This window comes from Oncorhynchus mykiss, chromosome 11, assembly GCF_013265735.2.
Source record: "Oncorhynchus mykiss isolate Arlee chromosome 11, USDA_OmykA_1.1, whole genome shotgun sequence".
Lineage (NCBI taxonomy): Eukaryota > Metazoa > Chordata > Actinopteri > Salmoniformes > Salmonidae > Oncorhynchus > Oncorhynchus mykiss.
The window spans coordinates 79,918,477-79,936,155 of NC_048575.1; the positions used below are offsets into that span (position 1 = coordinate 79,918,477).

The 17,679-nt window shown below is 47.5% G+C and overlaps 1 protein-coding gene across 3 annotated transcripts in view; it reads right to left on the reverse strand.

The window, feature by feature from the left end:
• The window catches only part of LOC110535133 (BMP-2-inducible protein kinase), a 103,896-nt gene that overhangs the window by 37,459 nt on the left and 48,758 nt on the right, over nucleotides 1-17,679 (reverse strand). For 2 of the 3 annotated variants that reach the window (XM_036936475.1, XM_036936474.1), the window contains exons 3-7: nucleotides 11,082-11,187; nucleotides 10,679-10,821; nucleotides 6,697-6,818; nucleotides 1,051-1,132; nucleotides 113-290 (exon numbers count right to left, since the gene is read on the reverse strand). In XM_036936475.1, the coding sequence (XP_036792370.1) occupies nucleotides 113-290; nucleotides 1,051-1,132; nucleotides 6,697-6,818; nucleotides 10,679-10,821; nucleotides 11,082-11,187 (631 nt within the window). The remainder of the gene's footprint in view (nucleotides 1-112; nucleotides 291-1,050; nucleotides 1,133-6,696; nucleotides 6,819-10,678; nucleotides 10,822-11,081; nucleotides 11,188-17,679) is intronic. The other variant, XM_036936476.1, reaches the window with a different exon arrangement.

A 17,679-nucleotide genomic window follows, 5' to 3' on the forward strand; every position in this document is an offset into this window, starting at 1 on the left:
GTTTACGCATCAGAAATATTCACATGACAATGTTCAATGTGGTATAATTGTTATATGTATTGACAGCTTTGTGGGTTGGTGTGTTGCTGAGGAACAAGGCAGATGGACTTACTGATTAAGCAGTGCAGCTTGAAGGAGAATTTGGAATTGTCGGGAACGACAAAGGTTCCATCACATATGGCGACTTGACTCTCCCCGAACGGGAGCGAGAAGAAACACAGCTTGTACAACAAGCAACCAAGAGCCTGAAACAGAAGAAAACACAGCTTGTACAACAAGCAACCAAGAGCCTGAAACAGAAGAAACACAGCTTGTTCAACAAGCAACCAAGAGCCTGAAACAGAAGAAACACAGCTTGTACAACATGATATATGATATTAAACCATATTACAATACATGTTATGTTATATAACATGGACTGCTGTTACCTCTGTCAGACAAATGAAGACAGTGTATTTCTCCATTCAGTTTTTCCACACCTATAATCCCCCCCCCCCCCCGCCCCAAACCCAGATTCGTCCATCGGACTTGCCAGGTGGTGAAGCGTGATTCATCACTCCAGAGAACGCGTTTCCACTGCTCCAGAGACCAATGGCGGCGAGCTTTTTCACCACTCCAGACGACGATTGGCATTGCGCATGGTGATCTTAGTTTTGTGTGCGGCTGCTCGGCCACGGAAACCCATTTCCTGAAGCTCCCGACGAACAGTTCCTGCGCTGATGTCACTTCCAGAGGCAGTTAGGAACGCCACGTTGAAAAGTCACTGAGCTCTTCAGTAAAGACATTCTACTTGTCAATGTTGTTTGTCTATGGAGATTGCATGGTGGTGTGCTGTATTTTATACACCTGTCAGCAACTGGTGTGGCTGATATATTAGAATCCGCGAATTTGAAGGGGTGTCCACAGTTTTGGCCATGCTGGGTACATTCACGACACACACACACACACAACTCAAGCTCTTCTGTTACTGACTGGCTAGAGTCCACACACACACACACACACACACACACACACCCCTAAGGGTTCCGTACAAACACCACAACCACTTACCCATATATCAGCCTTGGTGGTAATGGCCTTCCCTGCGTACACGTTAATCATCTCTGGAGCTCGATAAGACAGGGTCGTGTACCTACACGGGCACACGGGCACACGGGCACACACACACACACACACAGTAAGTGCTCAGCGTCAAAAGTCACCTGCGTTTCGGTTCTAGTGTTATGAAAGTATGAAGCAGCTGAAATTATACCCTATTCCCTATGTAGTGCACTACTATAAACCATATTCCCTATGTAGTACACTACTATAGACCCTATTCCCTATATAGTACACTACTATAGACCCTATTCCCTATGTAGTACACTACTATAGACCCTATTCCCTATATAGTACACTACTATAGACCCTATTCCCTATGTAATGCACTACTATAGACCCTATTCCCTATGTAGTACACTACTATAGACCCTATTCCCTATATAGTACACTACTATAGACCCTATTCCCTATGTAGTGCACTACTATAGACCCTATTCCCTATATAGTACACTACTATAGACCCTATTCCCTATATAGTACACTACTATAGACCAGAGCCCTATTCCCTATGTAGTACACTACTATAGACCCTATTCCCTATATAGTGCACTACTATAGACCCTATTCCCTATATAGTGCACTACTACAGACCATATTCCCTATGTAGTACACTACTATAGACCCTATTCCCTATGTAGTACACTACTATAGACCCTATTCCCTTTGTAGTACACTACTATAGACCCTATTCCCTATGTAATGCACTACTATAGACCCTATTCCCTATGTAGTACACTACTATAGACCCTATTCCCTATGTAATGCACTACTATAGACCCTATTCCCTATGTAGTACACTACTATAAACCATATTCCCTATGTAGTACACTACTATAGACCCTATTCCCTATATAGTACACTACTATAGACCCTATTCCCTATGTAGTACACTACTATAGACCCTATTCCCTATATAGTACACTACTATAGACCCTATTCCCTATGTAATGCACTACTATAGACCCTATTCCCTATGTAGTACACTACTATAGACCCTATTCCCTATATAGTACACTACTATAGACCCTATTCCCTATGTAGTGCACTACTATAGACCCTATTCCCTATATAGTACACTACTATAGACCCTATTCCCTATATAGTACACTACTATAGACCAGAGCCCTATTCCCTATGTAGTACACTACTATAGACCCTATTCCCTATATAGTGCACTACTATAGACCATATTCCCTATATAGTGCACTACTACAGACCATATTCCCTATGTAGTACACTACTATAGACCCTATTCCCTATGTAGTACACTACTATAGACCCTATTCCCTTTGTAGTACACTACTATAGACCCTATTCCCTATGTAGTACACTACTATAGACCCTATTCCCTATATAGTACACTACTATAGACCCTATTCCCTATGTAGTACACTACTATAGACCCTATTCCCTATATAGTACACTACTATAGACCCTATTCCCTATATAGTGCACTACTATAGACCCTATTCCCTATGTAGTACACTACTATAGACCCTATTCCCTATATAGTACACTACTATAGACCCTATTCCCTATGTAGTGCACTACTATAGACCCTATTCCCTATGTAGTACACTACTATAGACCCTATTCCCTATATAGTACACTACTATAGACCAGAGCCCTATTCCCTATGTAGTACACTACTATAGACCCTATTCCCTATATAGTGCACTACTATAGACCCTATTCCCTATATAGTGCACTACTACAGACCATATTCCCTATGTAGTACACTACTATAGACCCTATTCCCTATGTAGTACACTACTATAGACCCTATTCCCTATGTAGTACACTACTATAGACCCTATTCCCTATGTAGTACACTACTATAGACCAGAGCCCTATTCCCTATGTAGTGCACTACTATAGACCCTATTCCCTATATAGTGCACTACTATAGACCCTATTCCCTATATAGTACACTACTATAGACCCTATTCCCTATATAGTACACTACCATAGACCCTATTCCCTATGTAGTGCACTACTATAGACCCTATTCCCTATATAGTGCACTACTACAGACCATATTCCCTATGTAGTACACTACTATAGACCCTATTCCCTATGTAGTACACTACTATAGACCCTATTCCCTATGTAGTACACTACTATAGACCCTATTCCCTATGTAGTACACTACTATAGACCAGAGCCCTATTCCCTATGTAGTGCACTACTATAGACCCTATTCCCTATATAGTGCACTACTATAGACCCTATTCCCTATATAGTACACTACTATAGACCCTATTCCCTATATAGTACACTACTATAGACCCTATTCCCTATGTAGTGCACTACTATAGACCCTATTCCCTATATAGTGCACTACTATAGACCCTATTCCCTATATAGTGCACTACTATAGACCCTATTCCCTATGTAGTACACTACTATAGACCAGAGCCCTATTCCCTATATAGTGCACTACTATAGACCCTATTCCCTATATAGTGCACTACTATAGACCCTATTCCCTATGTAGTACACTACTATAGACCAGAGCCCTATTCCCTATATAGTGCACTACTATAGACCCTATTCCCTATATAGTACACTACTATAGACCCTATTCCCTATATAGTACAGTACTATAGACCATATTCCCTATATAGTACACTACTACAGACCCTATTCCCTATGTAGTGCACTACTATAGACCCTATTCCCTATATAGTACACTACTATAGACCCTATTCCCTACATAGTACACTACTATAGACCCTATTCCCTATATAGTACACTACTATAGACCAAAGCCTTATTCCCTATGTAGTGCACTACTATAGACCCTATAGTGTATTTCTATTCCCTATATAGTGCACTACATTAGACCAGAGCCCTATTCCCTATATAGTGCACTACCTTAGACCAGAGCCCACGTTAGTGCACTACTGTTGACCAGAGCCCTATTCCCTATATAGTGCACTACTTTAGACCAGAGCCCACGTTAGTGCACTACTGTTGACCAGAGCCCTATTCCCTATATAGTGCACTACTTTAGACCAGAGCCCACGTTAGTGCACTGCATAGTGCAACGTTTGAGTGCAGGGCTGAAGTGGAGAACACCTCATTTAAAGGGTCCGTTCATAAACCATTCATAAGGTGTTTATAAACCTTTAATAAGGCATTTACAAACAGTACACCACTCATCATTTATGAATCATTACTCCCACGTGTAAACGTTAGTCAAGGGTGCACCTCAGCCACGCTCAAGGTACTAAACGATATCATAACGGCCATCGATAGAAGACAGTAGTGTGCAGCCGTCTTCATCGACCTGGCCAAGGCTTTCGACTCTTGTCAATCACCATATTCTTATCGGCAGTAGCCTCGGTTTTTCTGATGACTGCCTTGCCTGGTTCACCAACTACTTTGCAGACAGAGTTCAGTGTGTCCAATCGGAAGGCATGCTGTCCGGTCCTCTGGCAGTCTCTATGGGGGTGCCACAGGGTTCAATTCTCGGGCCGACTCTATTCTCTGTATATATCAATGATGTTGCTGCGGGCGATTCCCTGATCCACCTCTACGCAGATGACACCATTCTGTATACTTCCGGCCCGTCCTTGGACACTGTGCTATCTAACCTCCAAACGAGCTTCAATGCCATACAACACTCCTTCCGTGGCCTCCAACTGCTCTTAAACGCTAGCAAAACCAAATGCATGCTTTTCAACCGTTCGCTGCCTGCACCCGCACACCTGACTAGTATCACCACCCTGGATGGTTCCGACCTTGAATATGTGGACATCTATAAGTACCTAGGTGTCTGGCTAGACTGTAAACTCTCCTTCCAGACTCATATCAAACATCTCCAATCTAAAATCAAATCTAGAGTCGGCTTTCTATTCCGCAACAAAGCCTCCTTCACTCACGCTGCCAAACTTACCCTAGTAAACTCTGGAGAGCCTTACGGTTGAGGGCGGAGCAGTTGCCGTACCAGGTGGTGATACAGCCCGCCAGGATGCTCTCGATTGTGGATCTGTAGAAGTTTGTGAGTGCTTTTGGTGACAAGCCAAATTTCTTCAGCCTCCTGAGGTTGAAGAGGTGCTGCTGCGCCTTCTTCACAATGCTGTCTGTGTGAGTGGACCAATTCAGTTTGTCTGTGATGTGTATGCCGAGGAACTTAAAACTTGCTACCCTCTCCACTACTGTTCCATCGATGTGGATAGGGGGGTGTTTCCTCTGCTGTTTCCTGAAGTCCACAATCATCTCCTTAGTTTTGTATGGCTGGCCCTCGCTACATATTCGTCGCCAGACCCACTGGTTCCAGGTCATCTACAAGTCCATGCTAGGTAAAGCTCCGCCTTATCTCAGTTCACTGGTCACGATGGCAACACCCACCCGTAGCACGCGCTCCAGCAGGTGTATCTCACTGATCATCCCTAAAGCCAACACCTCATTTGGCCACCTTTCGTTCCAGTTCTCTGCTGCCTGTGACTGGAACCAATTGCAAAAATCTCTGAAGTTGGAGACTTTTATTTCCCTCACCAACTTCAAACATCTGCTATCTGAGCAGCTAACCGATCGCTGCAGCTGTACATAGTCTATCGGTAAATAGCCCACCCGATTTTACCTACCTCATCCCCATACTGTTTTTATTTATTTACTTTTCTGCTCTTTTGCACACCAACATCTCTACCTGCACATGACCATCTGATCATTTATCACTCCAGTGTTAATCTGCAAAATTGTAATTATTCACCTACCTCCTCATGCCTTTTGCACACAATGTATATAGACTCTCCTTTTTTTCTACTGTGCTATTGACTTGTTAATTGTTTACTCCATGTGTAACTCTGTTGTCTGTTCACACTGCTATGCTTTATCTTGGCCAGGTCGCAGTTCCAAATGAGAACTTGTTCTCAACTAGCCTACCTGGTTAAATAAAGGTGTTCAACTAGCCTACCTGGTTAAATAAAGGTGTTCTCAACTGGCCTACCTGGTTAAATAAAGGTGTTCTCAACTAGCCTACCTGGTTAAATAAAGGTGTTCTCAACTAGCCTACCTGGTTAAATAAAGGTGAAATAAATAAAAAAAATTAAAAAAGTTATTTCAGACATTTAAATTTACTTAACCATCCTGTGTTGTGTGATTATTCTGTTACCAGGTACTGATGGGTGATTATTCTGTTACCAGGTACTGATGGGTGATTATTCTGTTACCAGGTACTGATGGGTGATTATTCTGTTACCAGGTACTGATGGGTGATTATTCTGTTACCAGGTACTGATGGGTGATTATTCTGTTACCAGGTACTGATGGGTGATTATTCTGTTACCAGGTACTGATGGGTGATTATTATGTTACCAGGTACTGATGGAATGTCTACCAATGGCATGCCCATCTTTTAGTGAGAATTTACACCATACAGGACAGCCCTTTGCAAAGACAGCCCTTTGCAAAGACAGCCCTGGCAAAGACAGCCCTGGCAAAGACAGCCCTGGCAAAGACAGCCCTGGCAAAGACAGCCTTTACAGTCAATCCGATGGACAATCGTGACTCAGTGATGACGTGTATCTACAAACGTATGCACATAGATGACAAGTGAGGCGCACACACATTCAAAGGTCACCCACTCACTTCTTGATTTCGTCCTCCACGGCGGTCACTCCGTCTTTGTGTGGGAGCAGCACCTTGTGAGTAGCACTTCCAAAATCACACAGAACATAACTCCCATTATCACTCAGGAGGATGTTCTCTACCTGGAGGAGACGGGGGGAGGAGAGAGACAAAACTTTAGTAAGAGATGGACAGAAGGGGGAGATGAAGGTGGGGAAAAAAAAAGAGGACGTGAATGATTGAAAGCGACAGATATTGATGGAGGAAGGAGACCGAGAGAGAGACCGAGACAGAGACAAAGACCGAGAGAGAGAGAGAGAGAGAGAGAGAGAGAGAGAGAGAGAGAGAGACAGAGAGACAGAGAGACAGAGAGACAGAGAGACAGAGAGACAGAGAGACAGAGAGACAGAGAGAGAGAGAGAGAGAGAGAGAGAGAGAGAGAGAGAGAGAGAGTCACTGACTGCCCAAATTACAATGTGGATGGTGAGGTAGCTGGACTACTAAAGCTGGCCAATAGAAAACGAGTTTATTCACAGGACTTGGACAGGTTCTGTTTTGTTGACTATTTTAGTCCACAGCAGAGAGATATGCCAAGATACACAAAACATTACTGAGGGAGATGGGAACGAGAGAGGAACGAGAGGGGAACAGGATGAATATTAGATTGAAAGTGACACAAAGGATGAAATGATGGGAGAAGGAGAGGGGGGAGGGGGGGGACAGCGACACAAAGGACAGAAGGGGAAAGAGAGCTGAATGACACAGACACACAGTCTTGTCCAGCTAACCTTGTGGGGACACACAATTCAGTCCCATTCAAAATCCTATTTTCCCTAAACTTAACCCTTACACCTAACCCTAACCCTAAACCTTAACCCTTACACCTAACCCTAAACCTAAAACCTTAACCCTAACCATAATTCATAACCCTAACCATAACTCATAACCCTAAACCTAGCTTCTAACCCTAAAACTAACCCTAACCCTAAACCTTAACCTACCCATAACTCCTAACCCTAAACCTTAACCTTAACCATTACTCATAACCCTAAACCTTAACCCTTACACCTAACCCTAAACCTTTACACCTAACCCTAAACCTTAACCCTAACCATAACTCCTAACCCTAAACCTAACCCTACCCATAACTCATAACCCTAAACCTTAACCCTTACACCTAACCCTTACACCTAACCCTAAACCTTAACCTTTACACCTAACCCTAAACCTTAACCCTAACCATAACTCCTAACCCTAAACCTAACCCTACCCATAACTCATAACCCTAAACCTTAACCCTTACACCTAACCCTAACCCTTACACCTAACCCTAAACCTTAACCTTTACACCTAACCCTTAACCCTAACCATAACCCTAACCCTAAACCTGAACCCTAACCATAACTCATAACCCTAAACCTAGCTTCTAACCCTAAAACTAACCCTAACCCTAAACCTTAACCTACCCATAACTCCTAACCCTAAACCTTAACCTTAACCATAACCCTAAACCTTAACCTTTACACCTAACCCTAAACCTTAACCCTAACCATAACTCCTAACCCTAAACCTTAACCCTAACCATAACTCATAACCCTAAACCTTAACCCTTACACCTAACCCTAAACCTTAACCTTTACACCTAACCCTAACCATAACTCCTAACCCTAAACCTTAACCCTAACCATAACTCATAAACCTAAACCTTAACCCTTACACCTAACCCTACCCCTAACCATAAACGTCTAACACTAACCTGTCCTCCCACTTTCTCCAGTACTCTAACCCTAACCTGTACCCTGACCTGTACTCTTACCCTAACCTGTACTCTTACCCTAACCTGTACTCTTACCCTAACCTGTACTCTTACCCTAACCTGTACTCTTACCCTAACCTGTACTCTTACCCTAACCTGTACTCTAACCCTGACCTGTACTCTAACCTGTACCCTAACCTGTACTCTAACCCTGACCTGTACTCTAACCTGTACCCTAACCTGTACCCTAACCTGTACTCTTACCCTAACCTGTACACTTACCCTAACCTGTACACTTACCCTGACCTGTACTCTTACCCTGACCTGTACTCTTACCCTGACCTGTACTCTTACCCTGACCTGTACTCTTACCCTAACCTGTAATCTTACCCTAACCTGTACTCTTACCCTAACCTGTACTCTTACCCTAACCTGTACTCTTACTCTAACCTGTACCCTAACCTGTACCCTAACCTGTACTCTTACCCTAACCTGTACTCTTACCCTAACCTGTACTCTTACCCTAACCTGTACTCTTACCCTAACCTGTACTCTTACCCTAACCTGTACTCTTACCCTAACCTGTACTCTTACCCTAACCTGTACTCTTACCCTAACCTGTACTCTTACCCTAACCTGTACTCTTACCCTAACCTGTACTCTTACCCTAACCTGTACTCTAACCCTAACCTGTACTCTAACCCTAACCTGTACTCTAACCCTAACCTGTACTCTAACCCTGACCTGTACTCTAACCCTGACCTGTACTCTTACCCTGACCTGTACTCTTACCCTGACCTGTACTATAACCTGTACCCTAACCTGTACTCTAACCTGTACCCTAACCTGTACTATTACCCTAACCTGTACTCTTACCCTAACCTGTACTCTAACCCTAACCTGTACTCTAACCCTAACCTGTACTCGTACTCTAACCTGTACTCTTACCCTAACCTGTACTCTAACCCTAACCTGTACTCTTACCCTAACCTGTACTCTTACCCTAACCTGTACTCTTACCCTAACCTGTACTATTACCCTAACCTGTACTCTAACCCTAACCTGTACTCTAACCCTAACCTGTACTCTAACCCTAACCTGTACTCTAACCCTAACCTGTACTCGTACTCTAACCTGTACTCGTACTCTAACCTGTACTCTTACCCTAACCTGTACTCTAACCCTAACCTGTACTCTTACCCTAACCTGTACTCTAACCCTAACCTGTACTCTTACCCTAACCTGTACTCTAACCCTGACCTGTACTCTTACCCTAACCTGTACTCTTACCCTAACCTGTACTCTAACTCTAACCTGTACTCTTACCCTAACCTGTACTCTTACCCTAACCTGTACTCTTACCCTAACCTGTACTCTAACCCTAACCTGTACTCTAACCTGTACTCTAACCTGTACTCTAACCTGTACTCTAACCTGTACTCTAACCCTAGCCGGGCAGACCCCCGTGTTAGGACAGGCTGGGCAGACCCCCGTGTTAGGACAGGCTGGGCAGACCCCCGTGTTAGGACAGGCTGGGCAGACCCCCGTGTTAGGACAGGCTGGGCAGACCCCCGTGTTAGGACAGGCTGGGCAGACCCCCGTGTTAGGACAGGCTGGGCAGACCCCCGTGTTAGGACAGGCTGGGCAGACCCCCGTGTTAGGACAGGCTGGGCAGACCCCCGTGTTAGGACAGGCTGGGCAGACCCCCGTGTTAGGACAGGCTGGGCAGACCCCCGTGTTAGGACAGGCTGGGCAGACCCCCGTGTTAGGACAGGCTGGGCAGACCCCCGTGTTAGGACAGGCTGGGAAGACCCCCGTGTTAGGACAGGCTGGGCAGACCCCCGTGTTAGGACAGGCTGGGCAGACCCCCGTGTTAGGACAGGCTGGGCAGACCCCCGTGTTAGGACAGGCTGGGCAGACCCCCGTGTTAGGAAGATGAAGAAACATGGAGAAAGGTGGAGGTAGAGGAGGGGGGGGAATTAAAGATAAGCGCATTGTGGCAGACGATAGGAAGAGGAGGGGGAGAAGGGGTCAAGGATGAAGCGGAAGAGAGAATATGACAGAGGAAGAGGAGCATTGAGAGGTGGACAATGAGTAGAAGGAAAACTATGCAGAACAGAGAAACACAAATGATGTGGTCAAGGAGAGAGTAGAGAGGAGCGAGAAGGACCGAGGTCTGTTTCTTCTCCATACCTTGAGGTCCCTGTGTATGAGGTGTGTGTGTGCGTGTGTGTTTATTCTCCTTACCTTCAGGTCCCTGTGTATGACAGGGGTTCTACACTGATGCAGCCTGGCCACAGCCTCACAGGTATCAGTGAAGATGGTCAACACCTCCGGCTCCGTAAACCCTATATGGAGACGCTGGTTCATCTGCTTCACTACCTGACCAGCTGGGGAGGGGGGGGGGGGGGGGGGGGGGCAGGAGAGTGAAAAAGAGGGGGAGAATGAGGTAGTGGGTGAGAGAGGAGAAGGAGAATGTTTAAGTTACAATCCAGGGTCAATAAGAAGACAGAAAAAAAAAAAATCACAGGAATATTTGTTGAACTCTGAAGTATATTTGTCCCATATCTGTATGCTCAATAAAAAAAAATGACATTACCGGACCGAACAAATGTATGAAAATGGAAGGGGGGGGACCCAAAACTCCTACCTTTACAGTACTCCATGAGGATAAGGACCTCCCAGACACTGTCCCCTACGGAGTTGATGGTAGAGTCCAGGTAGTTCACTATGTTCTTATGACCTGACAGCTCTTTCTGCAGAAGGAGGAGGAGGAGGACATTCTAAGAGATCGATACAGAGCATTCGGAAAGTATTCAGACCCCTTGACAAATTCCACATTTTGTTACGTTACAGCCTTATTCTAAAATGGATTCAAATGTTTTTATTGTTCCCTCAATCTACTGTAGATTGAGGACATTGGGGGACTGGCTTATTCTCCTCATAGAAGTGAAGTCAGTCATCAGTCCAACCATCAGGTGTTGGTCTTTGTTTCTTAGTGTTCACGTCCTGTCCCAGTGTGTCACAGCCACCACCTCACATCTACGGTAGTCACAGCCACCACCTCACATCTACGGTAGTCACAGCCACCTCACATCTACGGTAGTCACAGCCACCACCTCACATCTACGGTAGTCACAGCCACCTCACATCTACGGTAATCACAGCCACCTCACATCTACGGTAGTCACAGCCACCACCTCACATCTACGGTAGTCACAGCCACCTCACATCTACGGTAGTCACAGCCACCTCACATCTACGGTAGTCACAGCCACCTCACATCTACGGTAGTCACAGCCACCTCACATCTACGGTAGTCACAGCCACCTCACATCTACGGTAGTCACAGCCACCACCTCACATCTACGGTAGTCACAGCCACCACCTCACATCTACGGTAGTCACAGCCACCTCACATCTACGATAGTCACAGCCACCTCACATCTACGATAGTCACAGCCACCACCTCACATCTACGGTAGTCACAGCCACCTCACATCTACGGTAGTCACAGCCACCTCACATCTACGGTAGTCACAGCCACCTCACATCTACGGTAGTCACAGCCACCTCACATCTACGGTAGTCACAGCCACCTCACATCTACGGTAGTCACAGCCACCACCTCACATCTACGATAGTCACAGCCACCTCACATCTACGGTAGTCACAGCCACCTCACATCTACGGTAGTCACAGCCACCTCACATCTACGGTAGTCACAGCCACCACCTCACATCTACGGTAGTCACAGCCACCACCTCACATCTACGGTAGTCACAGCCAGCTCCTCACATCTACGGTAGTCACAGTCACCACCTCACATCTACGGTAGTCACAGCCACCACCTCACATCTACGGTAGTCACAGCCACCACCTCACATCTACGGTAGTCACAGCCACCACCTCACATCTACGGTAGTCACAGCCACCTCACATCTACGGTAGTCACAGCCACCTCACATCTACGGTAGTCACAGCCACCTCACATCTACGGTAGTCACAGCCACCTCACATCTACGGTAGTCACAGCCACCTCACATCTACGGTAGTCACAGCCACCTCACATCTACGGTAGTCACAGCCACCTCACATCTACGGTAGTCACACCCACCTCACATCTACGGTAGTCACAGCCACCACCTCACATCTACGGTAGTCACAGCCACCTCACATCTACGGTAGTCACAGTCACCACCTCACATCTACGGTAGTCACACCCACCTCACATCTACGGTAGTCACAGTCACCACCTCACATCTACGGTAGTCACACCCACCTCACATCTACGGTAGTCACAGTCACCACCTCACATCTACGGTAGTCACACCCACCTCACATCTACGGTAGTCACAGCCACCTCACATCTACGGTAGTCACAGCCACCTCACATCTACGGTAGTCACAGCCACCACCTCACATCTACGGTAGTCACAGCCACCTCCTCACATCTACGGTAGTCACAGCCACCTCACATCTACGGTAGTCACAGCCACCACCTCACATCTACGGTAGTCACAGCCACCTCCTCACATCTACGGTAGTCACAGCCACCTCACATCTACGGTAGTCACAGCCACCTCACATCTACGGTAGTCACAGCCACCACCTCACATCTACGGTAGTCACAGCCACCACCTCACATCTACGGTAGTCACACCCACCTCACATCTACGGTAGTCACAGTCACCTCCTCACATCTACGGTAGTCACAGCCACCACCTCACATCTACGGTAGTCACAGCCACCTCCTCACATCTACGGTAGTCACAGCCACCTCACATCTACGGTAGTCACAGCCACCACCTCACATCTACGGTAGTCACAGCCACCACCTCACATCTACGGTAGTCACAGCCACCTCACATCTACGGTAGTCACAGCCACCTCCTCACATCTACGGTAGTCACAGCCACCTCACATCTACGGTAGTCACAGCCACCTCACATCTACGGTAGTCACAGCCACCTCACATCTACGGTAGTCACAGCCACCTCACATCTACGGTAGTCACAGCCACCACCTCACATCTACGGTAGTCACAGCCACCTCACATCTACGGTAGTCACAGCCACCACCTCACATCTACGGTAGTCACAGCCACCTCAAATCTACGGTAGTCACAGCCACCTCACATCTACGGTAGTCACAGCCACTTCAAATCTACGGTAGTCACAGCCACCACCTCACATCTACGGTAGTCACAGCCACCTCAAATCTACGGTAGTCACAGCCACCTCACATCTACGGTAGTCACAGCCACCACCTCACATCTACGGTAGTCACAGCCACCTCACATCTACGGTAGTCACAGCCACCTCACATCTACGGTAGTCACAGCCACCTCACATCTACGGTGGTCACAGCCACCTCACATCTACGGTAATCACAGCCACCTCACATCTACGGTAGTCACAGCCACCACCTCACATCTACGGTAGTCACAGCCACCACCTCACATCTACGGTAGTCACAGCCACCTCACATCTACGGTAGTCACAGCCACCTCCTCACATCTACGGTAGTCACAGCCACCTCCTCACATCTACGGTAGTCACAGCCACCTCACATCTACGGTAGTCACAGCCACCTCACATCTACGGTAGTCACAGCCACCTCACATCTACGGTAGTCACAGCCACCTCACATCTACGGTAGTCACAGCCACCTCCTCACATCTACGGTAGTCACAGCCACCTCCTCACATCTACGGTAGTCACAGCCACCTCACATCTACGGTAATCACAGCCACCTCACATCTACGGTAGTCACAGCCACCTCACATCTACGGTAGTCACAGCCACCTCACATCTACGGTAGTCACAGCCACCTCACATCTACGGTAGTTACAGCCACCACCTCACATCTACGGTAGTCACAGCCACCACCTCACATCTACGGTAGTCACAGTCACCTCACATCTACGGTAGTCACAGCCACCTCACATCTACGGTAGTCACAGCCACCACCTCACATCTACGGTAGTCACAGCCACCTCACATCTACGGTAGTCACAGCCACCTCACATCTACGGTAGTCACAGCCACCTCACATCTACGGTAGTCACAGCCACCTCCTCACATCTACGGTAGTCACAGCCACCTCACATCTACGGTAGTCACAGCCACCTCACATCTACGGTAGTCACAGCCACCACCTCACATCTACGGTAGTCACAGCCACCTCACATCTACGGTAGTCACAGTCACCACCTCACATCTACGGTAGTCACAGCCACCTCACATCTACGGTAGTCACAGCCACCTCACATCTACGGTAGTCACAGCCACCTCCTCACATCTACGGTAGTCACAGTCACCTCACATCTACGGTAGTCACAGCCACCTCACATCTACGGTAGTCACAGCCACCTCACATCTACGGTAGTCACAGCCACCTCCTCACATCTACGGTAGTCACAGCCACCTCACATCTACGGTAGTCACAGCCACCTCACATCTACGGTAGTCACAGCCACCACCTCACATCTACGGTAGTCACAGCCACCACCTCACATCTACGGTAGTCACAGCCACCACCTCACATCTACGGTAGTCACAGCCACCTCACATCTACGGTAGTCACAGCCACCACCTCACATCTACGGTAGTCACAGCCACCACCTCACATCTACGGTAGTCACAGCCACCACCTCACATCTACGGTAGTCACAGCCACCACCTCACATCTACGGTAGTCACAGCCACCACCTCACATCTACGGTAGTCACAGCCACCACCTCACATCTACGGTAGTCACAGCCACCACCTCACATCTACGGTAGTCACAGCCACCACCTCACATCTACGGTAGTCACAGCCACCACCTCACATCTACGGTAGTCACAGCCACCACCTCACATCTACGGTAGTCACAGCCACCTCACATCTACGGTAGTCACAGCCACCTCACATCTACGGTAGTCACAGCCACCTCACATCTACGGTAGTCACAGCCACCTCACATCTACGGTAGTCACAGCCACCTCACATCTACGGTAGTCACAGCCACCTCCTCACATCTACGGTAGTCACAGCCACCTCACATCTACGGTAGTCACAGCCACCTCACATCTACGGTAGTTACAGCCACCACCTCACATCTACGGTAGTCACAGCCACCTCACATCTACGGTAGTCACAGCCACCTCACATCTACGGTAGTCACAGCCACCTCACATCTACGGTAGTCACAGCCACCACCTCACATCTACGGTAGTCACAGCCACCACCTCACATCTACGGTAGTCACAGCCACCTCACATCTACGGTAGTCACAGCCACCACCTCACATCTACGGTAGTCACAGCCACCACCTCACATCTACGGTAGTCACAGCCACCACCTCACATCTACGGTAGTCACAGCCACCACCTCACATCTACGGTAGTCACAGCCACCACCTCACATCTACGGTAGTCACAGCCACCACCTCACATCTACGGTAGTCACAGCCACCTCACATCTACGGTAGTCACAGCCACCTCACATCTACGGTAGTCACAGCCACCACCTCACATCTACGGTAGTCACAGCCACCACCTCACATCTACGGTAGTCACAGCCACCTCACATCTACGGTAGTCACAGCCACCTCACATCTACGGTAGTCACAGCCACCACCTCACATCTACGGTAGTCACAGCCACCACCTCACATCTACGGTAATCACAGCCACCTCACATCTACGGTAGTCACAGCCACCACCTCACATCTACGGTAGTCACAGCCACCTCCTCACATCTACGGTAGTCACAGCCACCTCACATCTACGGTAGTCACAGCCACAGCCACCTCACATCTACGGTAGTCACAGCCACCTCACATCTACGGTAGTCACAGCCACCTCACATCTACGGTAGTCACAGCCACCACCTCACATCTACGGTAGTCACAGCCACCTCACATCTACGGTAGTCACAGCCACCACCTCACATCTACGGTAGTCACAGCCACCACCTCACATCTACGGTAGTCACAGCCACCACCTCACATCTACGGTAGTCACAGCCACCACCTCACATCTACGGTAGTCACACCCACCTCACATCTACGGTAGTTACAGCCACCTCACATCTACGGTAGTCACAGCCACCTCACATCTACGGTAGTCACAGCCACCTCACATCTACGGTAGTCACAGCCATCTCACATCTACGGTAGTCACAGCCACCTCACATCTACGGTAGTCACAGCCACCACCTCACATCTACGGTAGTTACAGCCACCTCACATCTACGGTAGTCACAGCCATCTCACATCTACGGTAGTCACAGCCACCACCTCACATCTACGGTAGTCACAGCCATCTCACATCTACGGTAGTCACAGTTACAGCCACCTCACATCTACGGTAGTCACAGCCACCTCACATCTACGGTAGTCACAGCCACCTCACATCTACGGTAGTCACAGCCACCTCACATCTACGGTAGTCACAGTTACAGCCACCTCACATCTACGGTAGTTACAGTTACACCCCACAAGTTGGATTGGCTTGATGGGCACCTCCTACATACCATACGGTCAAGCTGCTCCCACAACAGCTCAAAAGGGTTGAAAACCTGAGACTATAATGGAGTGGCCAGCACAGACAAAATACCAGCCGACCGCTTCTTCCCTAAATAGTTATTGCATAGTTTGGAGCTGTGCTTTTGGGTTATTGTCCAGTTGTAGGAGAAATTGGCTCCAATTAAGCATTGTCCACAGGGTATGGCATGGCGTTGCAAAATGGAGTGATACACTTCCTTCATCAAGATCCCTTTTACCCTGTACAAATCTCCCACTTCACCACCACCAACGCACCCCCAGACCACCACATTGCCTCCACCATGCTTGACAGACTGCGTCAAGCACTCCTCCTGCATCTTTTCTTCCTCTCACAAAATGTTCTTCTTTGTGATTCGAACACCTCAAACTTAGATTCGTCTGTCCATAACACTTTTGTTTTTTAGTCTTCCTCTGTCCAGTGTGTTCTTTTGCCCATCTTAATCTTTTATTTTTATTGGCCAGTCTGAGATATGGCTTTTTCTTTGCAACTCTGACTAGAAAGCCAGCATCTTCACTGTTGACATTGAGATGAAGCTGCCAGTTGAGGACTAGTGAGGCGTCTGTTTCTCAAACTACACACTAATGTACTTGTCCTCTTGCTCAGTTGTGCACCGGGGCCTCCCACTCTTTCTATTCTGGTTAGAGCCAGTTTGCTCTGTTCTGTGAAGGGAGTAGTACACAGCGTTACATGAGATC